The sequence below is a fragment of the Apaloderma vittatum genome, unplaced genomic scaffold (assembly GCF_000703405.1).
Source record: "Apaloderma vittatum isolate BGI_N311 unplaced genomic scaffold, ASM70340v1 scaffold8296, whole genome shotgun sequence".
Lineage (NCBI taxonomy): Eukaryota > Metazoa > Chordata > Aves > Trogoniformes > Trogonidae > Apaloderma > Apaloderma vittatum.
The window spans coordinates 3,225-25,171 of NW_009719970.1; the positions used below are offsets into that span (position 1 = coordinate 3,225).

General features: G+C 42.6%; 1 protein-coding gene across 1 annotated transcript in view; it reads left to right on the forward strand.

Annotated features, from left to right (window-relative positions):
- Nucleotides 1–19,189, forward strand: part of CEP63 (centrosomal protein 63kDa) — a 21,195-nt gene extending 2,006 nt beyond the window's left edge. Inside the window, exons 2-14 of the mRNA XM_009870851.1 lie at nt 873–1,053; nt 2,945–3,040; nt 5,298–5,423; nt 6,293–6,406; nt 8,721–8,954; nt 9,212–9,357; nt 10,148–10,276; nt 10,916–11,030; nt 12,892–13,089; nt 13,525–13,611; nt 15,548–15,753; nt 16,231–16,534; nt 19,031–19,189. Of these exons, the coding sequence (XP_009869153.1) occupies nt 873–1,053; nt 2,945–3,040; nt 5,298–5,423; nt 6,293–6,406; nt 8,721–8,954; nt 9,212–9,357; nt 10,148–10,276; nt 10,916–11,030; nt 12,892–13,089; nt 13,525–13,611; nt 15,548–15,753; nt 16,231–16,534; nt 19,031–19,189 (2,095 nt within the window). The remainder of the gene's footprint in view (nt 1–872; nt 1,054–2,944; nt 3,041–5,297; nt 5,424–6,292; nt 6,407–8,720; nt 8,955–9,211; nt 9,358–10,147; nt 10,277–10,915; nt 11,031–12,891; nt 13,090–13,524; nt 13,612–15,547; nt 15,754–16,230; nt 16,535–19,030) is intronic.
- Nucleotides 19,190–21,947: the final 2,758 nt, after the last annotated feature.

The following is a 21,947-nucleotide window of genomic DNA, read 5'->3' on the forward strand; positions in this document are numbered from 1 at the left end:
GAAAACTGCCAAGTTGTGAAGTGTGCCTTTGCTCTGGAGGAACAGAGAAATTTCAATCCCTTAACCTATTGATTTCCATTTCTTTTCAGTGCTTCCTGTTTGACAGGCAAATTAAAGGAGTAAAGATCATCCTGGAGTTCACCACCCTCTAGGGCAGTATAGTGCAAGCGTTAATATTGTCCCTGGCTTAGCAGCTTGCAAAATTTTAGAGGTGTTAGTTGAGTTGGCTTCAGTAATTTCTGCACCAAATTATTAATTGAGTGTCGCTAGGGAGCATGCTCTCTCCAATGGATTGTGAATGTTTTATTCTTCATTATCATGTTGTCATCCAGCCCCCTCTGCTTAGGGGTTTGACTGCATTCATGAGAAACTTCTGTTTTCAGGAGCTGATAGCTTGGCTGTGCGATATCTCTGGTGACTGAAAGTTGGTATAAAGTGCGTCTGCCTGGAGAGCAATTAAAGCAAATACAAAATGCGGATAAAACATGCTCCGGTTTACTTAGATAATGCACAGTACTGAGACGAAGGGATCTGTTTTTATAGGTGCTTGTGACGTTTCTTTGTACAGAAGACAAACCCCTTACTTTTCAAGTGTGTAGGTCATTTGTTCTCACTGGGATTTCACAAGTATTCCTTGTTGGTCATTGCTAAATTTACATCTCTGCCCGGTGACAGGAACATACTGCTTGGGAGATACTGCATTAAAGAATGAGGTGAACGCATGAGTTGAAGAATGTTTCTCTGCAGGCTGATTTGCACAGAGATCAAAGCAGTGCATGTGCAAGTTAGCTTGTTCTGCTGCCTTTGGCAGGAGAGACTGGACCTGTGTGGGGTGGTGTCTGCTTTGTAACTTCAAACTCTTTCACTTCCAGTGGTGGGTTCTTGACTTCCTGTGAGGCTGAACTGCAGGAACTGATGAAGCAGATCGACATTATGGTGGCTCACAAGAAGTCTGAATGGGAAAGACAGACACAGGCTTTGGAAGCTTGCCTGAGTGTTCAAGAGCAGGAACTTTCCTCTGCCAGGGCTGCTCTGCAGGAAAAATATAAGGAGGTACCTCAGATTCACACTGTTTTGGGGTTGGTGTCAATCTATGTGTTTTACATGTTACAATACAGTATAAAGACAACCTGAATTTCAGAGTTTGACTTTGCAAGGGCATGTGTTTAATCGGTTTTGATTTTTATTTTTTCTTTTTAATATTTAAATGCTAAGCCAAAACAAGGGGTTAACTTTAGCAAATAGCTGTGCTAAGCAAACCGGGAGCCTGTTTCATAGTTGGAAATTAGGAACAGCATTTAAAAAGGAGCCTGTTGGAACAAGATGTCCAAGTGGTAATTCAAGTCAAGTGATCAACTCCCTAAGGGCTGGTGAAGTCCACAAACTGAATTTTTTGGAGTTTCTAGAGAGAACCCAGAGACATTAAATCTGGCTACACAGTAATCGACAGGTCAGCAACCTGCAGTCACTGGTAGAAAAAAACATTTGGTTGTGTAAACTACACCAAGATATTGCTGGGAGATTTTCCAAGGGCTATTTTATGCCACTCTCAGGTTTTGTAGCCTTTAATTAAAGGCCTGCTGGAAGTGCAAACAATTTCTGTATCAGTGGAGAAGTGGTGTTTTTCCATAGGATGTGGAGTGTAAACTTTCTTTTGTGCAAATGAACTGATGTGTCTTTTCTTGGATTAGAGGAAACCAGCAGGAGTCTGGGTGGCTGTATCTTAGGATCTATTCTGAAAGTATTTAAAATTTGTCCTTACGTTTATAGCTGCTGTGTCCTGTTTTTTTTGGCAGACTCCTTGCTATAAATTGTGTTTTGACAGCTCTCTGATGAAGTTGATGTGACTTCTTGGGTCAAAAGCCAACTGATAACTGCAGAAGCAGTTGGATTTTTTTTTGAGTGCCTGTATAACTGTGCTATATCCTCAAAATTACCCAATTACTGCTGTAGCTTTTAGTAATTTGGACTGGTATCTTGTAAAATAAGGAGAAATGTGACAAGACTGTAGTGACAGTGGCTTAAGAATTCTGTAGTTTCTTGATAATGTGATCAGGTGCTTCTACTGGCAAGTTTTGGAATGAATGTCTTTGTTACAGAGTTATTAAATCTGGAGTCATGCCACAGGATTTTCATTTGCAAGAACAGTGATTTTTATCATATAGGTTATCGTTTTTATCAGTTGCGTTTTCTCAAGACACTTTTTGAAATATTTCTTGCCACCAACAGCAAACATTTAAAAACTGAACTGTAAACTGTGGTTAAACTACCTACTAGAATATATTCATGCTTTTGGTTTATTTTTATGAATTTTCTATGGTGATTAATTTTAATTTGTTGGCTTGCTGTCCTCTGGACCTGCAGTTAGAAAGCTAGCCGCTCAGGATTGTGGATGAAGAAAAAAAAAAAAAAGGGACAAAAACGAGTTATAGAAGCAGCTGAATCCATGTGAGGGAAGTCTTCCCCATGAGTTTCAAAGCCCCATTTCTTTCATTGTCCCGCTCTTCTCTGTGTGTTATTTGCAATCTCTGCTTTGTCTGAGTGTAGTAAGCTAATGACATGGCCATCTTTTCTCCTGGTAAATATCTTGAAATCTTAATGCACATGAAGACTTTGATGAAAATACCAGATAAAACCAGCTTTTTGACACAAGCTCAAACTGTCAGCTTCATCTGCCAAAATGAAAGACAGAAACTGGCTCAGTACAAGAGGCCAGAACAGAAACAGTTCCGGCCCCAGCCTACCAAAGATTTAGGCATGGACTTAATGTGATTCACAGTGAGTGACCACATTGAAACATGTGGTTGTTAACAGAATTTGGATCTTATAATAATAATTTTCCACTTCTACTGTAATATATATATATATTCATGAAATCCTAGTGCCTACTGACAATCAAGTCCACTTCCATTGTTATTTGTTTGCTTTTTAACTCTTCCTTCAGGTTAGCATGTTGCGTCACAAGGTAGAAGACATGGAAAAAGCCAATCAGGACATGGTTAGAGAATATGAGCAACAGCTGAAGAAATTTCAAGAGGGGGTGAGTTTCAATAAGAGAAGATAGTCTTTCAGTTCGCAGTTGATACACAATCTGATAGATGAAGTGCTTTGCATCATTGCTTCTGTTTAAATGCTGTAGTTTTAAAACTTCCCATCCTTTTAATGTTTCTGTTCTTAAAAAAATAGCATTGAGCTTAGACAAAGCAGTATGTGTATGCTTTGTTAGGCCTCTTTTTTACACTTTGGAGGAACTTAGTGACAAACAAAAAGCTGTTGGGGGTAGAAACGTGTAGTAGGTGTTTTGTTGCAGTTTTCATGTGTTAGACATGTGCAGAAGTTTACTGCTGAAGTGTCCTGTGTTCACCCATTCTAGTCACCATAGGGCTTATTCTGAAGTTGCCATTGGTACAGGCAGCAGCAGTTTGCTCTTTCGGCATTTTGAGAAATTAAAAAAGAATGATGGTGTAACTGACCTTGATCATGTTTGATCAAGAAATGAGAGTGGCATGTAGTCTCAACTTTTTGCATCTATTGACTTTGATTTTGTTGGTAAGGATTTTGTTTTCTCCAGGCATATTAGTCTTAATACACTTAATAAAAACTAGGTATACTTAGAAAATATTTTAAAATTTAGAAAATATTTTTAAAAATAATTTCAGAGCTTTCATCTCAGAAAGCTTCTTGCTCACTGCAAGGTGGTACATGTGGAATGTCCTGCAAGTGGTGTAACAGTGTTCTGTTTATGCCTTAACTCTTTGCCTGTCTCCACTTACCTGTCAGTAGCAGTGAGTTAAGTGGCCTGAACAGCTCGTAGAGCATTGACCTGTTTCCTCTGGAGGGTTGGGCCTAGTTCATGCTCACTGCAAGCCATAAATTTAGTTAATTTAGTAGTCTCTGCTTTCACGACAGAAGACGTCTGTCCTTGTTTAACGCTCTTTACTATTCAGCATGACTAACAGTCTTCATTCACTAGGTGTTCCCACCGGAATTGTGGATAAGCTGCAAAGCAAAGCTGAGGTATATTGGCAGATCTGCCTGAATTGCTAACGGTGGGCATGTTGTGGCCAAAATGGCAATGTGTTGGTGTTCTACCCACACAGGATTGATGTAGATAACGTTAAGCTCCAATGTTTTTAGTCTTTTGTTCTTAGTACTGTTTGGGGAAATTCTTTCTGTCCTGGTTTACACCAGTAAAATTACAGGTATGGTGTCTTACTCACCAAGGCTGTCGAAGGAGTAAACCTGTAGTTGTAATCATCTGACATGTTTGGCAAAAGATATTCATGTATTAACTCCAAGCCTATGCATCTGTCCATTCCCATCAAACATTCCTAAGTACTTTGCTGACTCAGGGCTCTGAGAACCTCTTGTGACCAGTACATGGGGTCTCGATTCAGACTTTTTTTCTTCTCAGAGTCCTTCTGTTCATCCCCGAGCTTAGCGTTCTCCATCAGTAAAATGGGAATGATGACTTCTCAAATGCATGTGACTGCTTGGAAACTTTTTATTTAATAGTTGTGTTCGGGGGAGCTCATCAAATGGATATTCTCTGTGCCAGTTGCAAGTGATTATTTTCACAGAGGGTCATTTAAATGTCAGGAGTTTCTTCCTCGTTCTTCCTTCTGATACGACTTTAGGATTCTAGCAGCAGGCGTAGGAGTGATATTTTCTGTTGGCATTCTCTGCTCATTGTGAAATACATAGTGTATCTAAGCAGAAAATGACAGATGAAATAGTGTTGATATTATGTATAATGGCTATTCTCAAATCTTCTTCCCCCGCTAAGTGGAAGAGATCCAGTTCCTACCTGGTCTTCACAAGTGTATTGTAATCACCCAGGAAATGCGCCTCTGTGCAGAACTGTGCCCACGCCGTGTGTGGGGTGATGTGCCCCTCTGCATGAGGACATCAGCCGCAGGTGCTGCCTGCTATTACTGTGGCTGGGAGCTGCCTGTAGAGGGACGGGTACCGTGCTTGTGCTGCCTTAACGGCTACACATGAACCTCCATCTTACCGATATTTTAGTCGTGTTTTAAGAGTGGTAAGACAGAGGTCTAATTAGAGCTGCTGCTATCATGACTTCAGTGGCATCTTGCTACTCTTACACAACTTAACATATTTTGCAATCCCGTTGGCATAACAGGCTCATTATACAAATATTCACTTGCAAGCTGTGTGGCCTTGATTAGGGGAATTGTTCGTGTGAAGCCGTTTTTGTGTGCCTTCTTTCAAAATGCTGTTTAATTCTTGCCTTGGGGCTTTGAACAGGGTTGTCTCTTTCACTGTGTTCCTTGCAGTTGTCCAGGCTGAGGAGAAGCTATGAGAAGCTGCAGAAGAAACACCTAAGAGAAGGTGGAGGAGAAGCTAAGAAGAGACAAGGGGAGGACCAGTTTGAAATGAGCCGACTGACCAGGAAGCTGGAGGTATGTGCAAAAAAACAGGTGCTAAAGTGAGTCTGAATGTATTAACTGACTTTCTGGGTTTCAGTGATGACTGAATAGTCAGCTAGGAAGTGGACTATGAATCCTGCTTGAAAAGTACTCTCCAGGCATTGGCTCTTCTCAACTGCTTGTAATAAAGGCAGTTTCCTGCATTGGGGCCTCTGAATACACAGGATAAACTGTGCTGCTGTTCGTAGTCTTAGACTACATAAAAGGAAGAAGGTGCTGGAAAAGTAATTAATTATGTGAATGGAATGAATTCCAGTGTGGTGAGACTGTCATCTCGCCTCTTTGAGGAGGAGTGAGCTCCATATCAATCTTTTTCTCAACCCTGTCTCATCTTTTAATCTTTCTGCTATGTTAAGCTCAACCACGCTCAATTTTCTTCTGCTGTTCTCTGAAGATGTGGCTAACGAATACATCTGACTGATGCAGTGTCCAATTTCTGGAGCAGAGATTAGCATTAAAATTCTGTAGTTCATACTTGTCATCTTAGTGATTTCAATAGCAGCATGTTTTGGAAGCTAAAGCCCGTCTGATTTGCTAAACCTCTGACAGCAAATCCATGAAACTAGCCATGAATCTGTTAGCACTTAACATTTGTAAACAGCAATAATTGACACTGGCGTTTTAACTCAGGAGGGAAAGAAATACAGCAAGCACAGTATGTGAGGGGTTTTATACTGCTGACTTGGTGCATCAAATTGACTGGCTAATGGTTTCCCTGCTGTGGGGAAAGGTGCGTGAGGATATGTTGGAGAGACAAAGCAAACACGGATATGACCTAGAAGGGGGCCTTCTTGTCAACTGCATGGATGTAGTGCTCCCAGCCACCCCTGCTGTCCTTGCAGGAGTTTCGTCAAAAATCACTTGACTGGGAGAAGCAGCGCTTGCTTTACCAGCAGCAGGTGGCATCGCTGGAAGCACAGAGGAAGGCTTTGACTGAGCAGTCTGAGCTCATTCAGGTACAATTAATATGTGCTGAAAGTTTTTGTTTTGTTTGTGGCAGCAGGTGGGAGGGGAGGGAGGGGGGAAGAGGGAAAGACTAATGAAATCTCTGAGGCTTGAATCCAGTTTAGATTGCCATTGAAATGACTTTTAATGTCCCAGTGGAATAAGGTTTACTTCTGTGAGTGCTGTATGGAAAAAAGATCTGGAGTCTGTCAACAGAGGTTAGATAAACCTTTTGCAGCTCTCCCTGCCACCCCTCCAATTAGTAGAGAAGACAGTAGGATGAAGCTTTCCCTGGGAGGCAGAGACCATGGCATATGACACTTTAAAATAGCTGTTACATCATGTTGTCTCGTTCAAAGCTCTGTACCTGCCACTAGTTAAATACGTACCTTGTGGGTCCAGCTCAGAGGATGATGTTGAAAAATAGTCTTCCCCTATGACACATACTTCCACAAAGTAGAAGTAACAGAAGTTTTCAGTGCTCCCTCCCCCTTTTTTTTTAAACAAAAAGTCTCTTAAAAAGCAAGAAGTAGTGAGGCTGCTGTTCCTGAAAAGCTAATCGTTCAGTGAGTTAGTGGTGCTGCAGCAGAGCAAAGATGAATTGACCTAGAGCACAGCTGTGAAGTCACACTGACACAATCACAGCAGACACTGATAAGAAGCTCTTGCTGGGGGTTTTGCACTTAATGGGCTCCTGAGTTGCTCTTGAGTGGAAGCTCCTGCAAGGAGGAAGCATGTGATGACAGGATTGAAGCTGGCTCTGACAGGGGCTTTGTGAGAGGCTGACACTAGTAGATCTACAAATGCAGAGAGAATTGTCGAGCAGGTGGTCTTGCTGCTCTTCTCTCTTTGTATCACTGATAGCTCAATTGTCGGAGAACAGATGTGTCCTTGGAGTCCAGGCTGGTACACTGGAGCACAGAGGAACTCTTCTTACTGTGCAGCAGAAAAACAGGAATTTGGGGGGATTTTTCCTAAGCAACGTAGATGACTTAGGTGCATAGGTACTGTGAAGAGACTGCCTGAATCCTCAATTTCTTTGAAAAGCCCAGCATGAAAGTGCTAATTTTTTGCCTGGGATGTTTATATGCATTTTGAATGTTTAGTTGTTTCTCTGGCACAAGGTCAAATTGAGATACGTGACCATGGAGTACTGCCCTTTCTCTTCTTCCAGCTGGCTTCCCCTCATATCTTTCAGTGCAGCTTAGGGAAGCCTGGCGCTCTTACCCAGTGATGAGCAGCTTCCTGTAGTACCTGCAGCCTTTAAAGTCAACAGGTGAAACTTGGAGTACTGTGCTGTCCCGTAGGTTCTGTTGCTGGAAATAAGAGAGACCCTAAATATTTTCTTAATGCAGAAATAACTATTCAAGTATTCTGGTACTTTGTTTTTTTGGATGCAAAAAAAGCTATACTTTAAACTCTTGCTGCTCCTGATTTTGTTTTCCGTCATGGCTATTCAAATAATGAAAAGGCTATAATCAAAATTATACCGTAGTGTCCAAATTCACGGTTCCTCTAGTTTTCTTGGTTATCAGGCATTATGTGTCAGGCAGTAAATCAAGGCATGAGGTGTTTCTCAAGCTGGCAGGAATTGCTACACTTAGAAATGGAGAGTAAAAGACTGCTCAAATATTTTGTTTCAACCTTTAAAAATTGTAAGGTACTATTCAGAAAAGGAATATATGGAGTGAATATTCATAGAAGCTTATGTGAGAGCTGGCTTGTTACATTTCACCAGCTAGCTATGTAGAAAGAAATGCTATGAAATAATGTTGTGTCTATAAATAATAGAGCATATCTTGTTTGCTAGGCATATGTTTCTTACAACATTTTTTTTTGTCTGCCATTAAAACAATGAAATGTTGAAAGTGAGCATTCTCACAAGCTGTTAGAACCAGATACTGCATAAAGCAGAACATGATTAACTGTTACACCCGGTTCAGTTTTTGATCTTTTTGATGGTTGTGTGTTTGTTTTGTTATGCACCAAGAGCTGCTTTCTATCCTGGTGTGAAATTAACCGTTGGGTTATCTTTAGCTTGTGTATGGTATTTACAGACTTCCTTATATGCTGCTGTTTTTCCTGGTCTAGCCTTAGGTTAATGACTAAAAAAGAGTAGGCAACTTTGTTCTTACACAGTTCATACTCAGACAATTTGAACAATTTTTACCCTTCTTGTAATCCTGGCACAACACTTTCCCTCCTTCCCTGAAAGGTAGTGTTGCTTACTTTGACAATGTTGCTTGTTACGCAAAGAAATCAGTTGTTTTGATACACTGTGTTTTGTGTAATTTAGCTTTAATGTAAACTAATTGTTCTTAGCAGACTCAGCTTGCCAATCAGAAGCAGATTCTGGAGTCGGTGGAGCTGGCCAGTCGATCGGAAATCCAGCACTTAAACAGAAAGCTGGAGAGAGCCAATGATGCCGTCTGTGCCAACGAGTTGGAGGTGGAGAGGCTTAACATGAGAGTGGATGACCTGACTGAGAAAAATCGGATGATTCTGGAGGATCAGCAAAGAGTTGAAGAAGAATTAAGGCGATCCAGGAAAATGTTAGAGGTGAGTGGAGGAGCTGTTAGGAAAATGAACAGAAAATAGTGCTTGTGGAAAGTAGCAGGAAGGCTTTTCATCCCAGAGCTCCCATCTCTTTCTGGAGCCTTTTTAAAGTTTCTGATTGGCCTCAAAACTGGCTTTGTACTCATGTGGTGCTCTGCAGTACTTCCAGGGGTTCCTTAAAAATCTGACCATCTCATCACATTATAACAAACTATTTCAGTCCCATCTTGCAACAGTCGTTCCTTCTCCCTCCTGAGCAGGTGCTACAGGATGAGAAGATGGAACTTAGAGGCACTTTGCAGTCTCAAGAATATTTCATTGACAGTTCCAAGCGGCATCAGGAGCAGTCAGAGAAAGAGCTGGCCAGGGCGACTGAAACTCTTCACACGAAAGAGCTCCTCATCAGGTAACATCTGTGCGTCACTGGTACTTACGCTCTTGAATCCAGATCTATATTCCAGGTTCTTCCAGTGAGGATGGTAGAAGCATTTTCACATAGCTGGATCTGTGTTGGTTGATATATAGAATGGTACACTGCAGTTTCTCAGAAGTGCTGTGCTCCCTTGCAGCATTTATCATATTGCCTTGCTTTTGACATCTGCTGATACTCAGTGAAGAGTGTGAAAGGAATTGGTGTTCTACTCAGCTAGGTTTCTGGAGGCAGCACAGGGCTTATGAGGGTTTGTGGTTTTTTGTTTTGTTTTGTTTTTCTCCAGGCATTTTGGGTCAAGTACTGGAGGCCTTTCAAGATTTTATAATGTATTTATTAATATAGGAGAAAATTCTCACCGATTTAATGATGTCAGATTCGGGTCTTGGTAAGGTAACTATACATGTGACAAAATCATCTGGGCCTTTCCCTCCTACACTGGTAAAATACAAAAGCTATAGGGTTCTGAAGGCCATGCCAGAAGGTTTTGGCATATGTTACCCAAAAGCCACACTGTTTCTTGCAAGCTGGATGCCTGCTAGTGGCAGAGAGACTGTGTGGATCAGGAAGGCTCACATCAAAATGGGATGTAGTCTTTTTTAATCAGCCTGAACTCAAACAGAGGGCTGTCATCCAGCTGGTATGTTATTCACAATGCACACAGGTGTCACCTGCTGCTGTGTTTTTCGGAGAATTCCGAGAAAATGGTGGTTATGTTCCCTGTGTTAGTGAGCTCGGATGTGATGTTTCGGTGCTGTGATTAAAGGGTCTTGGAGGAGCGCTTGCAAGAGAAGCAATTGTCTTGTCCGGAGCTGGAGTACCTACTAGGGCAGCTGGATGTTGCCCAGAAGAAGGAACAGCACTTACAGTCGGAGGTTACTCATCTTGAGAACAGGTAGCCACTGCTTGCCTCCCCTGCATGTGCAATGAAATTTGGATCACAATAGAATACCTAATATATCGTATTCATCAGGTTAACCAGTCCCACTGATTTATTTTTTTTTTTTTAGGCTTATTTTAAATATCAAAGGGCTGAAGAAATCAAATGCTATTCATTTTGCGGCTTAATAGTGAGACTGTTTTGCTAATGGATTGGCTGCTTTTCGCTGCACACTGTGGGTGTTTTCAGTGTTTTAGCTTGCTTACGCTTAGCACCTTCATTTATAATAGGTTGAGGAGTCTTTGTTAGTCAGCTGGTAAGAACCAGATCTAGACTTTCCTGTGAACTAAGAATTATAAACAACTCTTCCTCTTGGAGGTTGTGGTTTTCAGACTAATGTTTGCATGGGAAGTTTGTAATCTTAGTATGGTAAAGAAACAAAAAAGAAACAGCTGTTATATGTTAGATCAGCTTCCTGATCTTTTTTGAAATTACTTTGGTAAACAAAACCGAAGGATTAGTAAGGGACTTCTAGGTTAAGAGTTCGGTTTCTGTTATGACGGACTTAGGAGACCGCTTGGAAGATCAAAGTTTCTCTGACCGTGTCCTCCTCCTCGAGGTATTCTAATCTGTAGTTTTACATTTGGCTCTCAGCCTGGTGTCTTCGAATGCAAGGTGTGTACAGCTGAGTGAAGAGCTGGATGAGAATGTCAAAGAGCTGCAGTCAATGGCAGAACACCATACTGAGTCAAAGGCAGAGATTAAAAAGGTAATGTCGCTTTGTTCCTGGAGAGTGGGAAAGGCTCTTTGTGGAGTCAGCCATTCTCGTGTCTGTCATGGCCCTCAGCAGTGCACGGTTAGCGAAGCTCCAAATGGGACCAAAGGCCAGGAATGTTGTGGAGGCAGTGATACGCTGAAGGGTAAGGAGCAGATCTGACAAAGGAGGAGGTTAGAAGATAGGTTTGCAGGTTTCTGTACGTGTCTGTGCAGCTTACTCAGTGAGCATCTCTCAGGCCTACCCTTACATCATGCAGTAGTTCGCTATAGTGTGGAGATTCTTGAATTAGCACTGGAGGGGCAACATCACAAAGAAGTTAGGGCCTGGAATCCTGAGTTTAAGCAAAAACAGGCTTCCCACAGGATAAACAGGGAGGGAATGGATTTTTGCTGTCGGTCTTCAGACAGGGCTTCAAATGTGTCGTAGTCCATAAGTAAGGGAGTTTGTTTAAGGGTTGATGCATAGACAGGAACTCAGGGGCTGGAAGAAATGGAGCAGCTCATGTGCCACAAGGACCTCACCCTAGTGTTCTGTGCACCTGAGGGAGGCAAGTCTCAAAAAGGCTTGACTTTTAATAATAGCCTAGATCAGTCAGTGTGAGAGCTTTCACTGCAGCCTGGTTAGAGTAGAAACCTTATTGGACTTGAGTGAAAAACCTCACTTCTGTGAAAATCTTTCATCCTTTATTCTGAATGTACAGAGGTGCAGATTTTAGCAGAGATGCGTGGTTAGTTACACACTTAAACAGCCACACAATAAATGAATCTCCTACAGGCTGCTGAGGAGGAAAGAGAGATTTATTATGGTTGTTTCTATTTTATATACTTGGGAGGCATTGAGGTGACATGGAGATAAATCACCATATGTATAGTATTTATACAGCTAGGCAGAGATAATCTGGTTCAATTTTCTAAAACGCTTCTGATTCTCAGAAAAATCGTGGAGGTTTGGGTGGTTAGTATTTCTGGCTAATGGAATGGAATACTATGTAAGAAATGATGCTTTGTTGTTGGTCTCTTATGTCACTGAATAAATACAGTGTGCCTACCAGAATATTGTATGCAGTGCAGGTTTGCCACCTCAAAAAGGCTTGAATAAAACAAGATAAGGTGTGGAAAAAGATGACCGAAAGGATAGAGTGTTTTTTATACATGAAACAGCTGAATGGAATAGGACTTGCCAAACTGGAAAAGAGATAAATGAGATTGATCGTACTAAAAATAACATCATGCCTGTCATGTGGAAAGTAAATAGGGAATGATTATTCTCTCATAATGCGGGGACTGGTGGTCATCAAATGTAGTTATGAAAACAAAGCAGTGTATTTTTACCCTGTGCATAGCTAGCTTGTGGAAATTTGCCATGGATAGCTTTAGTTGCTACAGGCTAATATTGGTTCAAAAGACTTAGGACAAATTAATGGAAGAAAATTCTGGCTAGAGCTATTTAAAGATACCATCTCTGCCTCAGGAAGGCAGAGTGGCAGACTGCACGGTTATATTATGAAAGTGTTCCTGTGCTTTCCCAGTGACGGTAAACCTTTGGTATCTGTTGTTGACCACAGAGGTAGAATGAGGAGCTAAAGAGACTGTGTTTTGGTCAAATATGGGTCTTCTCAAGTACTCCACAGCATGTAACTTATGTCTTGTCTCAAGTGGCAGTTTATGGTGTGGAAAAGCATTGGGAAGAGGTGGTTTTTAATCAAGGAGGACAAGCAGGCACAGAGGGCTTGTTGCATAGAGGTTTTTGTTTTTCGGTACTTAGATTTCACATTACCATGTACGATACTTCTACTTTTTTGCTGAAACATCTTTTAAAAGCTCGTGGGTGGTGTGTGCATATCTTCCTCCAGCTGAAAGAGCAGCTCTCTCAAGCTGAACAAATTCACAGCAGTGAGCTAGAAGGAATGAAAAGGGAAATCTCCAGGTTAACACAGGAGTTACACCAGCGGGACATCACAATTGCGTCTGCAAGTGGCTCCACATCAGACCTAGAACAACGGCTGAGAGCAGAGATTGAAAGAGCAGAGAGGAAAGCGGTGGAGCACAGGGTAAAAAAGGCAGAAGACTTATGTTGTCTCTTTAAGGGATCTTAAGGCTTGGAATACCATCCTGGTTTTTATCAGTGTTAAGTTTCCTTTTCTCTTCAGCCTTTGAATGAAGACTTCGAGACTCTTCTGATGAAATCTTTTGATTTACGGTGTTTGCTGAATCTGTCATGCTTCTTTTCAAACCTGTAACTCCCACAGAATTCTCTGAGATCACTCCTGCTAATTAGGCCTGGATGATGACATCTTTGGAAACTAATGTAAATCACTGTGAATGGTTATTTTTATGGCCTTCTCTATAGGGTCCCTGCAGAACTAATGGTTCAGAACTTGCTTTTTCACATGTCCTGGAATTGAGGGTGGAAAATACCTGTAGGGTGTTGTGGGCATGTGTTGTGTTCTTTTTTCTGAGCTTGGTGTTTGCCTCTGTCTCCTCAGGTGATTCTGGTCCAGTTGGAAACCTTGAGACTGGAAAACCGTCATCTCTCAGAGATGCTGGAAAAAACAGAATGTGGTGGGCTAGAGGTATACATTAGGGACCGGAGATAGGAAGGGGCTAGTGTTGTGTGTCCTCTGCCTGGGAATAGTAATAGTCTTTGCCCAGACCTCTCAAAATACTTGATAGAGTTCAGTGAACTTAAAACCAAAGCAAGAGGAGTGATCTGTGAGGAAATAAGGTGCAGAAATACTTGGCATCTTGTTCGGTCAGAGACTACCAAGGAGAACTGCAGAAACAGAGCCATCGCCTCACTTACTCTCTGTGGGGCCTGGCTTGGCCTGGGTTTTTTTTTAGTAATTTTTGTTGCATTTTATGCAAGTTTACCTCAAACCTCTGATTTTTAAGTCTGCGACATCCTTTTGGCCTGTCTTGGAGCTGTAGTCACTCCGGTCCTTGCAATTTCGGGGGTGAGAGAACATTCCCCTGCTGGTGAAGAGCCCTTCGGAAGGGCCAGGCTGCAGCCTGGGAGTATCGGCTGGATGCCTTGGGGCAAAGCTCTGGGAAGGCGCACTGTGGTGGGCTCCTGCTGGTCTGGTACTCTTGAGCCTCGGTGAGCCTACGTTGTCCAGAGAGAAGGGGAGCCTACGTGGAAGAGGTGCAGTCTTGGCAGGAATAGTATCTTGAAGGTGGCTTCATTTTAGTGCCCGTGTGAAGGAAGAAATAGCTAGTTTGCAAGTTCTGTCTCACATAAACCAGGATGGATGCCTCATGGGAGGCAAGGACTGGATTCAGACAGCTGAAAACCTAATGGGAATGTATCGTCAGAGCTTTTATCCTGTCAGATCTGTGGGAAGGAAATACTCAGCTTTAATATTAGTTTGGGGTGGTTGTCAAATGTGCCAGTGTTCTTGGGAAAGCTTGTGGCAGGTGAGATGGAGAAAAAGCAAAGCTTTCCAGGGGGCTGATTTGAGACTGAAGTGACCTAAGGCCCGTTACTTTCTTCCTGAAGTGCATGGTGGGTTTTCACCTGCTTGATTTGCCAAAAGCTTGATAACAAAGGGTAAAGCAAGAAACCTGGTTTAAAAAAATATAAAATAATAAAGCCTAACAGCCCTCTGGTGCAGGAGCTACCTGTCTTGGCCAGGTTCTTCTAATGTGCATTTGGAAGGATCTTAGAGCAGTGAAGAGAATGAGTTAAGTATGTAATAAAATTGGCAAGAAGAAACTGGGAGTGTCACAGGGGTAGGAACAGTGGAAATTATATGCACCTAGCCTAGTCAGGAGAGGATGGGGGAGAAATAAGTTGTTCAGTGCTTCAAAACCCCCCAAAATAATTTGCTTTTACCAGCAAAAGTTTCTAAAGGACAATAAGTCATCCAAGGTGGGGAGGGTATACGCACAGATTTTCATAATTATTACCATGGCCCTTTGCTAATTTGAGGGAGGGGATCTAGAAGTGTTCTTGTAAACAGCTTTGCTGGTAGATCACAGAGAAGGGAGCTTCCCACTGCGAGCGATTTACCTCCCATCAAGAGCTAAGCCACTGGGATGTGTGTTAATTCCCATGGGTGTGAGGAATCTGGCAGAGCCTGCTACTCTGATACCTGGGCAGTTGCTCAGACTGAGATGTTCCATGCGGTGGCACCTGAGTGTTCCCAGCTTTGGCTCAAAGGCTTGCCTGTTACCTAAGTGAGGGAATCCTGGAGTATACAGCTGGAGGAGAACTCAGGGTCATGTCGTCTTCATTGTCCCAAGGCCAAAGACAGATACATCTGAACTGGTTTTGGTCTATGTTTGCAAAAGATCTAGTGGTGAGAGAGACTTCCTTTCCTACGCAGATTAGCACAGATTGTCTGGATGCAAACACAATATTATGTATATATTTGACGTGCTCTTATGAAGGCCTTGAAAATTCTGCCGCTCAAAATTGATTCCTTAAGGAATCGCTGGCCTTTGCTATGAATTTGACTATGGTGTCTTGCAAATAAGAAGTTTTGACTTCAGCCCTTCTCTGTCTGTTAGGGAAAAGATGTCAGCTTAAGAGCTCTCAGTGAAGGCTATGCTGTTAAACTAAATAAATTACAATCTGAGAACGAGCAGTTACGGAAGGATCTAGCAGAGGCCAGAGCAAAACTGGAGCTCACTCAGTGGGACTGCCAGGATGAACCTGAGGGCGCTGCTCAGCACGTACAAGATGAAGAGCCTGAGGCCAGGGCTGTGTGGAACAGGTGAGTGTTGCATGACCCCAGGATTGCTGCTTTTTTATTGTGATGGAGAACAGAAGGTATGGGGATGCATGGGTTTTTAATGACGTGCTTTATGTATAGTATCCATCTCCAGCGCGTAGTATATATGGCAGAACACACAGACTGTTTTGGAGTCTGCCTGTATGCTTTAAGTAGTGCAAAGCCAGCCTTTACCTTTTTCTTTGACTGAGAAGCAGTATGTGCTCTTTTCTGTGAAGGGTGGCTGTGCTCTTTTCTTTTGCATACTAGGATGTGCAGACTGCAGTTTTTGCTGTCTTCTGTCTTTTGCAGAAGAGTAAGAGAGAATTCCCTAGAAACTGGATGCATATCTGGAAGTCCTGTGGAAACAAGAGCTATTAATAACCTGTATGTTAATTGTTATCTCTGTAAGTTTTTGCTAAAGTTCAATTGCTAAGAGGCAAACTGTCAAGCAGTTATGTGTTCAAACCTGCCTTTCAGGACAACTTGGGAAGCACAGCACAAACGTGGTGAGCAAGCAGAGAGAATTCATCACAAGCCTGCTGGGACTGTTCAGCATCATCAACGGGAGCCCCAGAAGTGGGGGGCTGCTAAAGGAGGAACTGTGAGCCCAGAGACAGGCGAGTCACCCACTCAGACCAGCAGAAAGAACTACATGGAGTCACTTGCTTCGGGCTTGTTGGGAACGGATTCTTTGCTCCATGTTCTAGATGGAAACAAAGATTTTGAAGATGAAGCATCTAAGCAGTCTGTCTCACATCATCAGAGAGAATCTGTGCCTTTGGTAAGCCATTCTATAGAAGCTGGTTGCTATTCAACAGCTGAGGTTATAGCTGGGTTCTCATCTGGCAAAAGAAGCCAGATTTTTGAATGTGGGATCTGCTGGCGCGATATGTTGCTGGCGTGATATGTTTGATTCTGCAAGCATTTATTAAACAGGGAGGAGAAAACACTGCTTGGTAGTTAATACTTGGACAATGGGAGCGATGTGGTTATTCTTCAGAACACTCTGGGGAAGGGCTTTGTGGTTGGGACATTTGCTAAGCAAATTCCAGAAGCTCATGGTTCTCTCCACCCTGATGCTGTGCGTCGGTGTGTACCATGACCTCCTTATGTCACTTCAGAATTCTGCTTCGGCTTTTGGCTTGGGTCTGTAGTGGAGGCTCAGAGTGCAGGTAGAGTCCTGAGTATTTCAATGTGCAGTTACTGAGTGAATCTGAAAGTTGGTGCTGCACATCTGTGTCTACTGGAATGCACAGCATGAGTTTGACCCCTCTGCAGTAGTCGGCACACTGAACTGTAAGCCTAAAATTGGCGCTTCACCACACAAGGGGAGGCTGTTATTTTTCCCAGTTGCTGATTATACTTTTTTTGGTCGGCAACAGCCTTTGCACCTTCTCTGTGCTTTTACCTCAGCTCAGTTGCTGCTTGTCCAGGGTACAGGAAACCTGAACTCAGTCACTTCTTCCTTTGTTGTTTAGGACCATATATCCCAGTACCCACTGTAATGACCAGGCTGGAAACTGACTTGAGAGGGCAGGGGAATGGAAGAGGGACACTGAGACCGTATGTAATACCCTGGGTCAGGCGAGGCTGTAATAGTTCAGGGAGGGGAGAATCCTGATTTCTGATCCTTGCTCCAGACTTACTGTCCTTGGCAGCCTTAGGAGTATTTTTCTTCTGTGGTTGTGTGTTGTTGGCAGTGATAACAACTATTTTTGTTTTGTACGGAGCCCAGAGAAGAGTCTCTAAGGCTGATGTGCAGGTAAGTGAAGGCTTGTCAGGTGTATAGAACTTGATGAGGTTTACTACCAGGAATAGGTCCTGATTGTTTCAGGACTAAGGTAGCTTGTGGATATGTCCAGAAAACAAATGTTGGGAGCTTAGGGAACTGTAATATTCTAAATGGAAACTTGTCAGTTTGCAGGATTGGAACTGAAGCGTGAATAATTCTGCTTCAGGGTCAGAGAAGCTCTAGAGCTTGATGTTTAGCAGAAGAGAACATGCTACTTTGTTCTACGAGGTAGAAATACATCTTCTAAGGAAATGCATGTATTCTGGTGTTGACTGAGACTCCGTACTCGTGGTCAGTCTCCAGTGTCTTTAATGAAATCAGTTGCTTTAACATTAAGAGTGGAGAATTCTTGTCAGTAGGCAGTAGTGGGCTGTGAGAGACTTGCTTGTTACTTGCAACCTTTTTTTCTGCTTCCCTTTGTTCCTGGCCTTTGATAAAAGACCACAAAACCATGATGCTCCAGGATTTGAAAATAACCACTTACATTCTCTTGCCAAGACACTGAGGCAGGTTTCTTGTAATGGAAAGCAGCTCCTTAGTACCTATTCACCTGACAGCAGCTGTGCAAGAAGCTTCTCTTCATCTATTCTTAAATTAAATCTAGTTTACAATATTATTTTTGTAAATTAAGTACTTGTGAGTAAGTGATGGGAGTAAAAGGAATAGTTTTGGCTGTAAAGGGAAGAATCTGGTGTAGTTTATTGACTGTTGCTACCTGAAGTGGTGTTCAGTGAGCTGCAATGGGAGTTTGGTCTATAATTAACCTGTGAGAATGTACCAGGAACCCATTATTTCAGGAAAGAAGAGGAAGTGTATAAAAGAAAGCAGAGATATCCCCAGTTCTTTCCCTTCCCTGGAACTCATATTCTGAGATGATATTACTCACTGAGATTTTTATGAAGACAAGGAGCAAGATGTAGATCTTAAGTGTGAGGCTGCACTAACACACCCAGGGCAAAACCTGTGGTATTTTGTAGTGACCTTCTCTCGAGTTCTGCTCTGATTGTACATGCCATGTTATTCCCTCTCATTGTTTGAAGTGGAGGGGCTGGTAATTGAAGTGAAACTCCAGTTCCCCTAAGTAAACAGTCAATTCCTTTTGATACCTCTGGGGTCAGGGTTCCACTTGTGAAGTGCAGCAGTTATGTAGACACATGAAGAGCTTATTTCTGTTCAGGTCTAGCCCCCCAGTGCCTTAGAGAGGGGAACCACTGTAATGGAAAAGTTATGTGTGCTGAGGTACTGATTTCTCTCCCTTCAGTTTGTGCAAAGGCTTGAGAGGCTTTAGCTGTTGGCTGGAGACTGTTAGGAGGGACCTTTCCCTATGGTACAAGCCTGAGACCTGAGTGCTTACTCTGCCCAATAAGTTTGAAATGACACAAGAGCCCTTTAGAAGCTTATTTAGTTGCGTGATTTGCCAGTCAGTAGTGTTTCTGGCTGAAACTTGGAATGGAAGAATATTGGTATCCCTTTGTTTCCCTCTAGTGCCCCCTGCCTACAGCTTCAGTTGGATCGATAGCTGCAAGATACCTGGAAGAGGAAGAACTACGATCCCAGCACGTCCTGGAGTGCCTAAATGCTCACGTTGAGGAACTGAAAAGAGAGAGTAAAAAGATAGTGAGACAGTTTGGACACCAGCAATAATGTTTTTTACTGAATTTGAATGCGGGTTTGCATACGTGGTTCCAAATGTGACTGGAGAGGTACGTATAAAGCAGCTGCCATTGGAGCTTGAGTGAGAAGCTGTGTCTCCCACTCCACCGATGGGTACTGAGGAAAGGGAAACTCCTCCCTAACCTGTCTGAACTAATGGAGAGTATCACACCACAAACGCTTTACCTTGCTGTAGGTCACAAAGCTGCATCAGAGGTATGTGTTTGTACACTCTCTCACAAAGAGGTTATGGTGATTTTTAGAAGCAACTCATTTGCTAATTTTTATGTGAAGTATTTTAAATATATTTTATACATGTAAAAGCGTTGAAATAAAACAGAATGGAAAATGCCTATTTTTTTTCTTCATACAAACGTATGGAGTAAATCTCTGGAGGCTTACCTTGCGCTCTCATCAGGAATTTTGATCGGTACATTTTCCATTTCTATCCTTTCTGTCTCCAAGTAGCTGTGTCCTTCAAGGAACAAAGATATAATTCCTCTTTCCTTTAAGCTGTCTGTATTTTCTCCAGTTAATTTCTTCTTAGTGGAATTTCTTCATATCTCTCGGTTCTTGCAACTTCTGCCTTTTCCTATTTGTATAGTATCTGGTGTCTTTATCTTGCCTTGCACATTGCTTGAAGTACTGCAAAATAGCAGAGGACTGAATGGCTGAATTCTGATTGTGGTCACAGCTCTTACAAAAGAAAGGAGAGTAGGTGGAACTGGAAGTGAAATGGAATGGGAGGAGAGCCCAGAAACAAGCGAGATTCGTCTATCCTGCAGGCGTAATTGGAGCTGCCGCGTTAGCTGGTATCAGCATGTTTTGAATCTGGGTGGTCTCAGACACCGTCCTGTCAGCCTGAACTGCTGCACTAGAGTACATCTATAACCTGTTTTGGGCAATGTACTCAGCCCTTCCTCAGTGAAACTAAGTTGTTAATGAGTGAACAGAACCTGTTTCCTATGGACTTGTCTTCCTTCCAGTAGCACTCTGCAATTCTGTGTCTGAGCCGTCACAACCTTCGTGCGGCAGACCTGGGGACAGAGACACACTTGTCCATGTCTTTAAGTTTTCTATGCCTTGTCTTAGAGCAGTTTAATGCTGTCAGGAAACGGGAATTCAAAAGTGATATGTGCATGCAAAAACCAACCAATGAGTTAGGCAGATGAGGTCGATGAAGGTGATGCCTGTCTGCAGACTGCAGCGTCTTTGTCATGCCATAAAATGGGACTGCCTTTGGTCAAGCAATTTTGCATTTCAGAGTTTCAAAAGCATTTGAATCAACAAGTCCTTTTATTTTGGCTTTCTTCTGGAGTTCTTTGCACAGGACTTCAAATCCATTGTGGATTCTCTGCAGTCTTTGTAATGAGGCATTGAACCATCCACTACTAGGCATAAACAGTGGTTGTGCATTTTGCACATAGCCACTGACCTCAGCTCTTGGCCCAGAGCTGTCCACAGGTAAGCATTTTTGGGACATCCACCTTAGCTATCCAGATCACAAGTAGGACTTGTTGGTCACGGGGCATTTTGACAAAAACTGAACCTCAAAACAGAACAAAATGTTTTTTTGTCCTGGATGAACCTATAGATCCACTGGATGTGTGATATGCCAGAACTCTTGGGGGATACTTCATCTCATCGTGGTGACAGCAATACCATTTTTAAAGTGATAACTTACAAATCATATTATATTTCCTGAAGTAAGTTACTGAGTGTTGCATTATGCACTAAGTGTTTTCAGAAGTTTAGAAGACATTTGGGCTCATTGGTGATGTTTGCTTCCGTGTCACTTTAGAGATATTTGGAAGTTCATGTTGGCAGAAGTGACGAGTGAAACCGAAGATGATCCATTTGTTTAATTATCACCCATAGTGCTGCAGTATTAATTTCTAATACATTTAATAAGCAGCTTCATTCAGGGAGTAGGCTGTAAAAATTTGATCTAAAATGATCTAAAGAGTAAAATTTGCAGCAGGGGAACTGTGCTGGTGTATGTGCTCTGTCTTTGCGTCTTGTCGCTTTGCAGATACACAGTGTCAGAGACTCGTGTGCTTGCTCTTTCTGGAGCTGCTGTGCACGGACAGCAGGGGAGGAGGACAGAGGCTGAGCAAGGCAGTGTGATGAGTTGAACAGTTTCCTGCTCTCACTGTGCTGCTCAGTCTTAAGCAAGCGCCTTTCTCACAGCCAGCGTGGAAATAGCAAAGCATCAGATTGTACGCTAACGGTATCACCGGGTTTTATGCTAGCCGTGTTCGTTCTGTGGGTGGGGAAGCTAGCTCGTGAGTAGATGGAAATGCGGAGATGCGCTTGTCAGAGATAAAAACTTCTACGCGTAATTTACCTTCACTGAGAAACAAGGTATTTGCAAAACTGAGTGATCTGAAATGCATAGTGCGAAGTAATTGCACCTCTTGGTGGGGATTACGAAAACTGTTCAGTCCTAAGGCCTGCCAGGGGAGAACTCTGACTGAAGTGGGAGAGCTGGTAGTCCTGAGATAAGAGAAGTCTGTTCCAGAGATGTTCTCCTGGTGTTAGAGTCTTGGCCGTGCTGAAGAGTGTGCATTTTTTATGAGGGGGAGGAGGAAAAAGACTTGTTTATCCTGGAGGGAGATGTCACAGCAAGTACAGACTTCTGAGGTGCTTTTATCTGGGGCTGCAGGGTTTCTCAGGCATTCTTCTCTGCCTTTGCAGTGTCAAACATCCCTTGGAATAATCACCTGGCTCTGGAAGTTTTATAATTAAT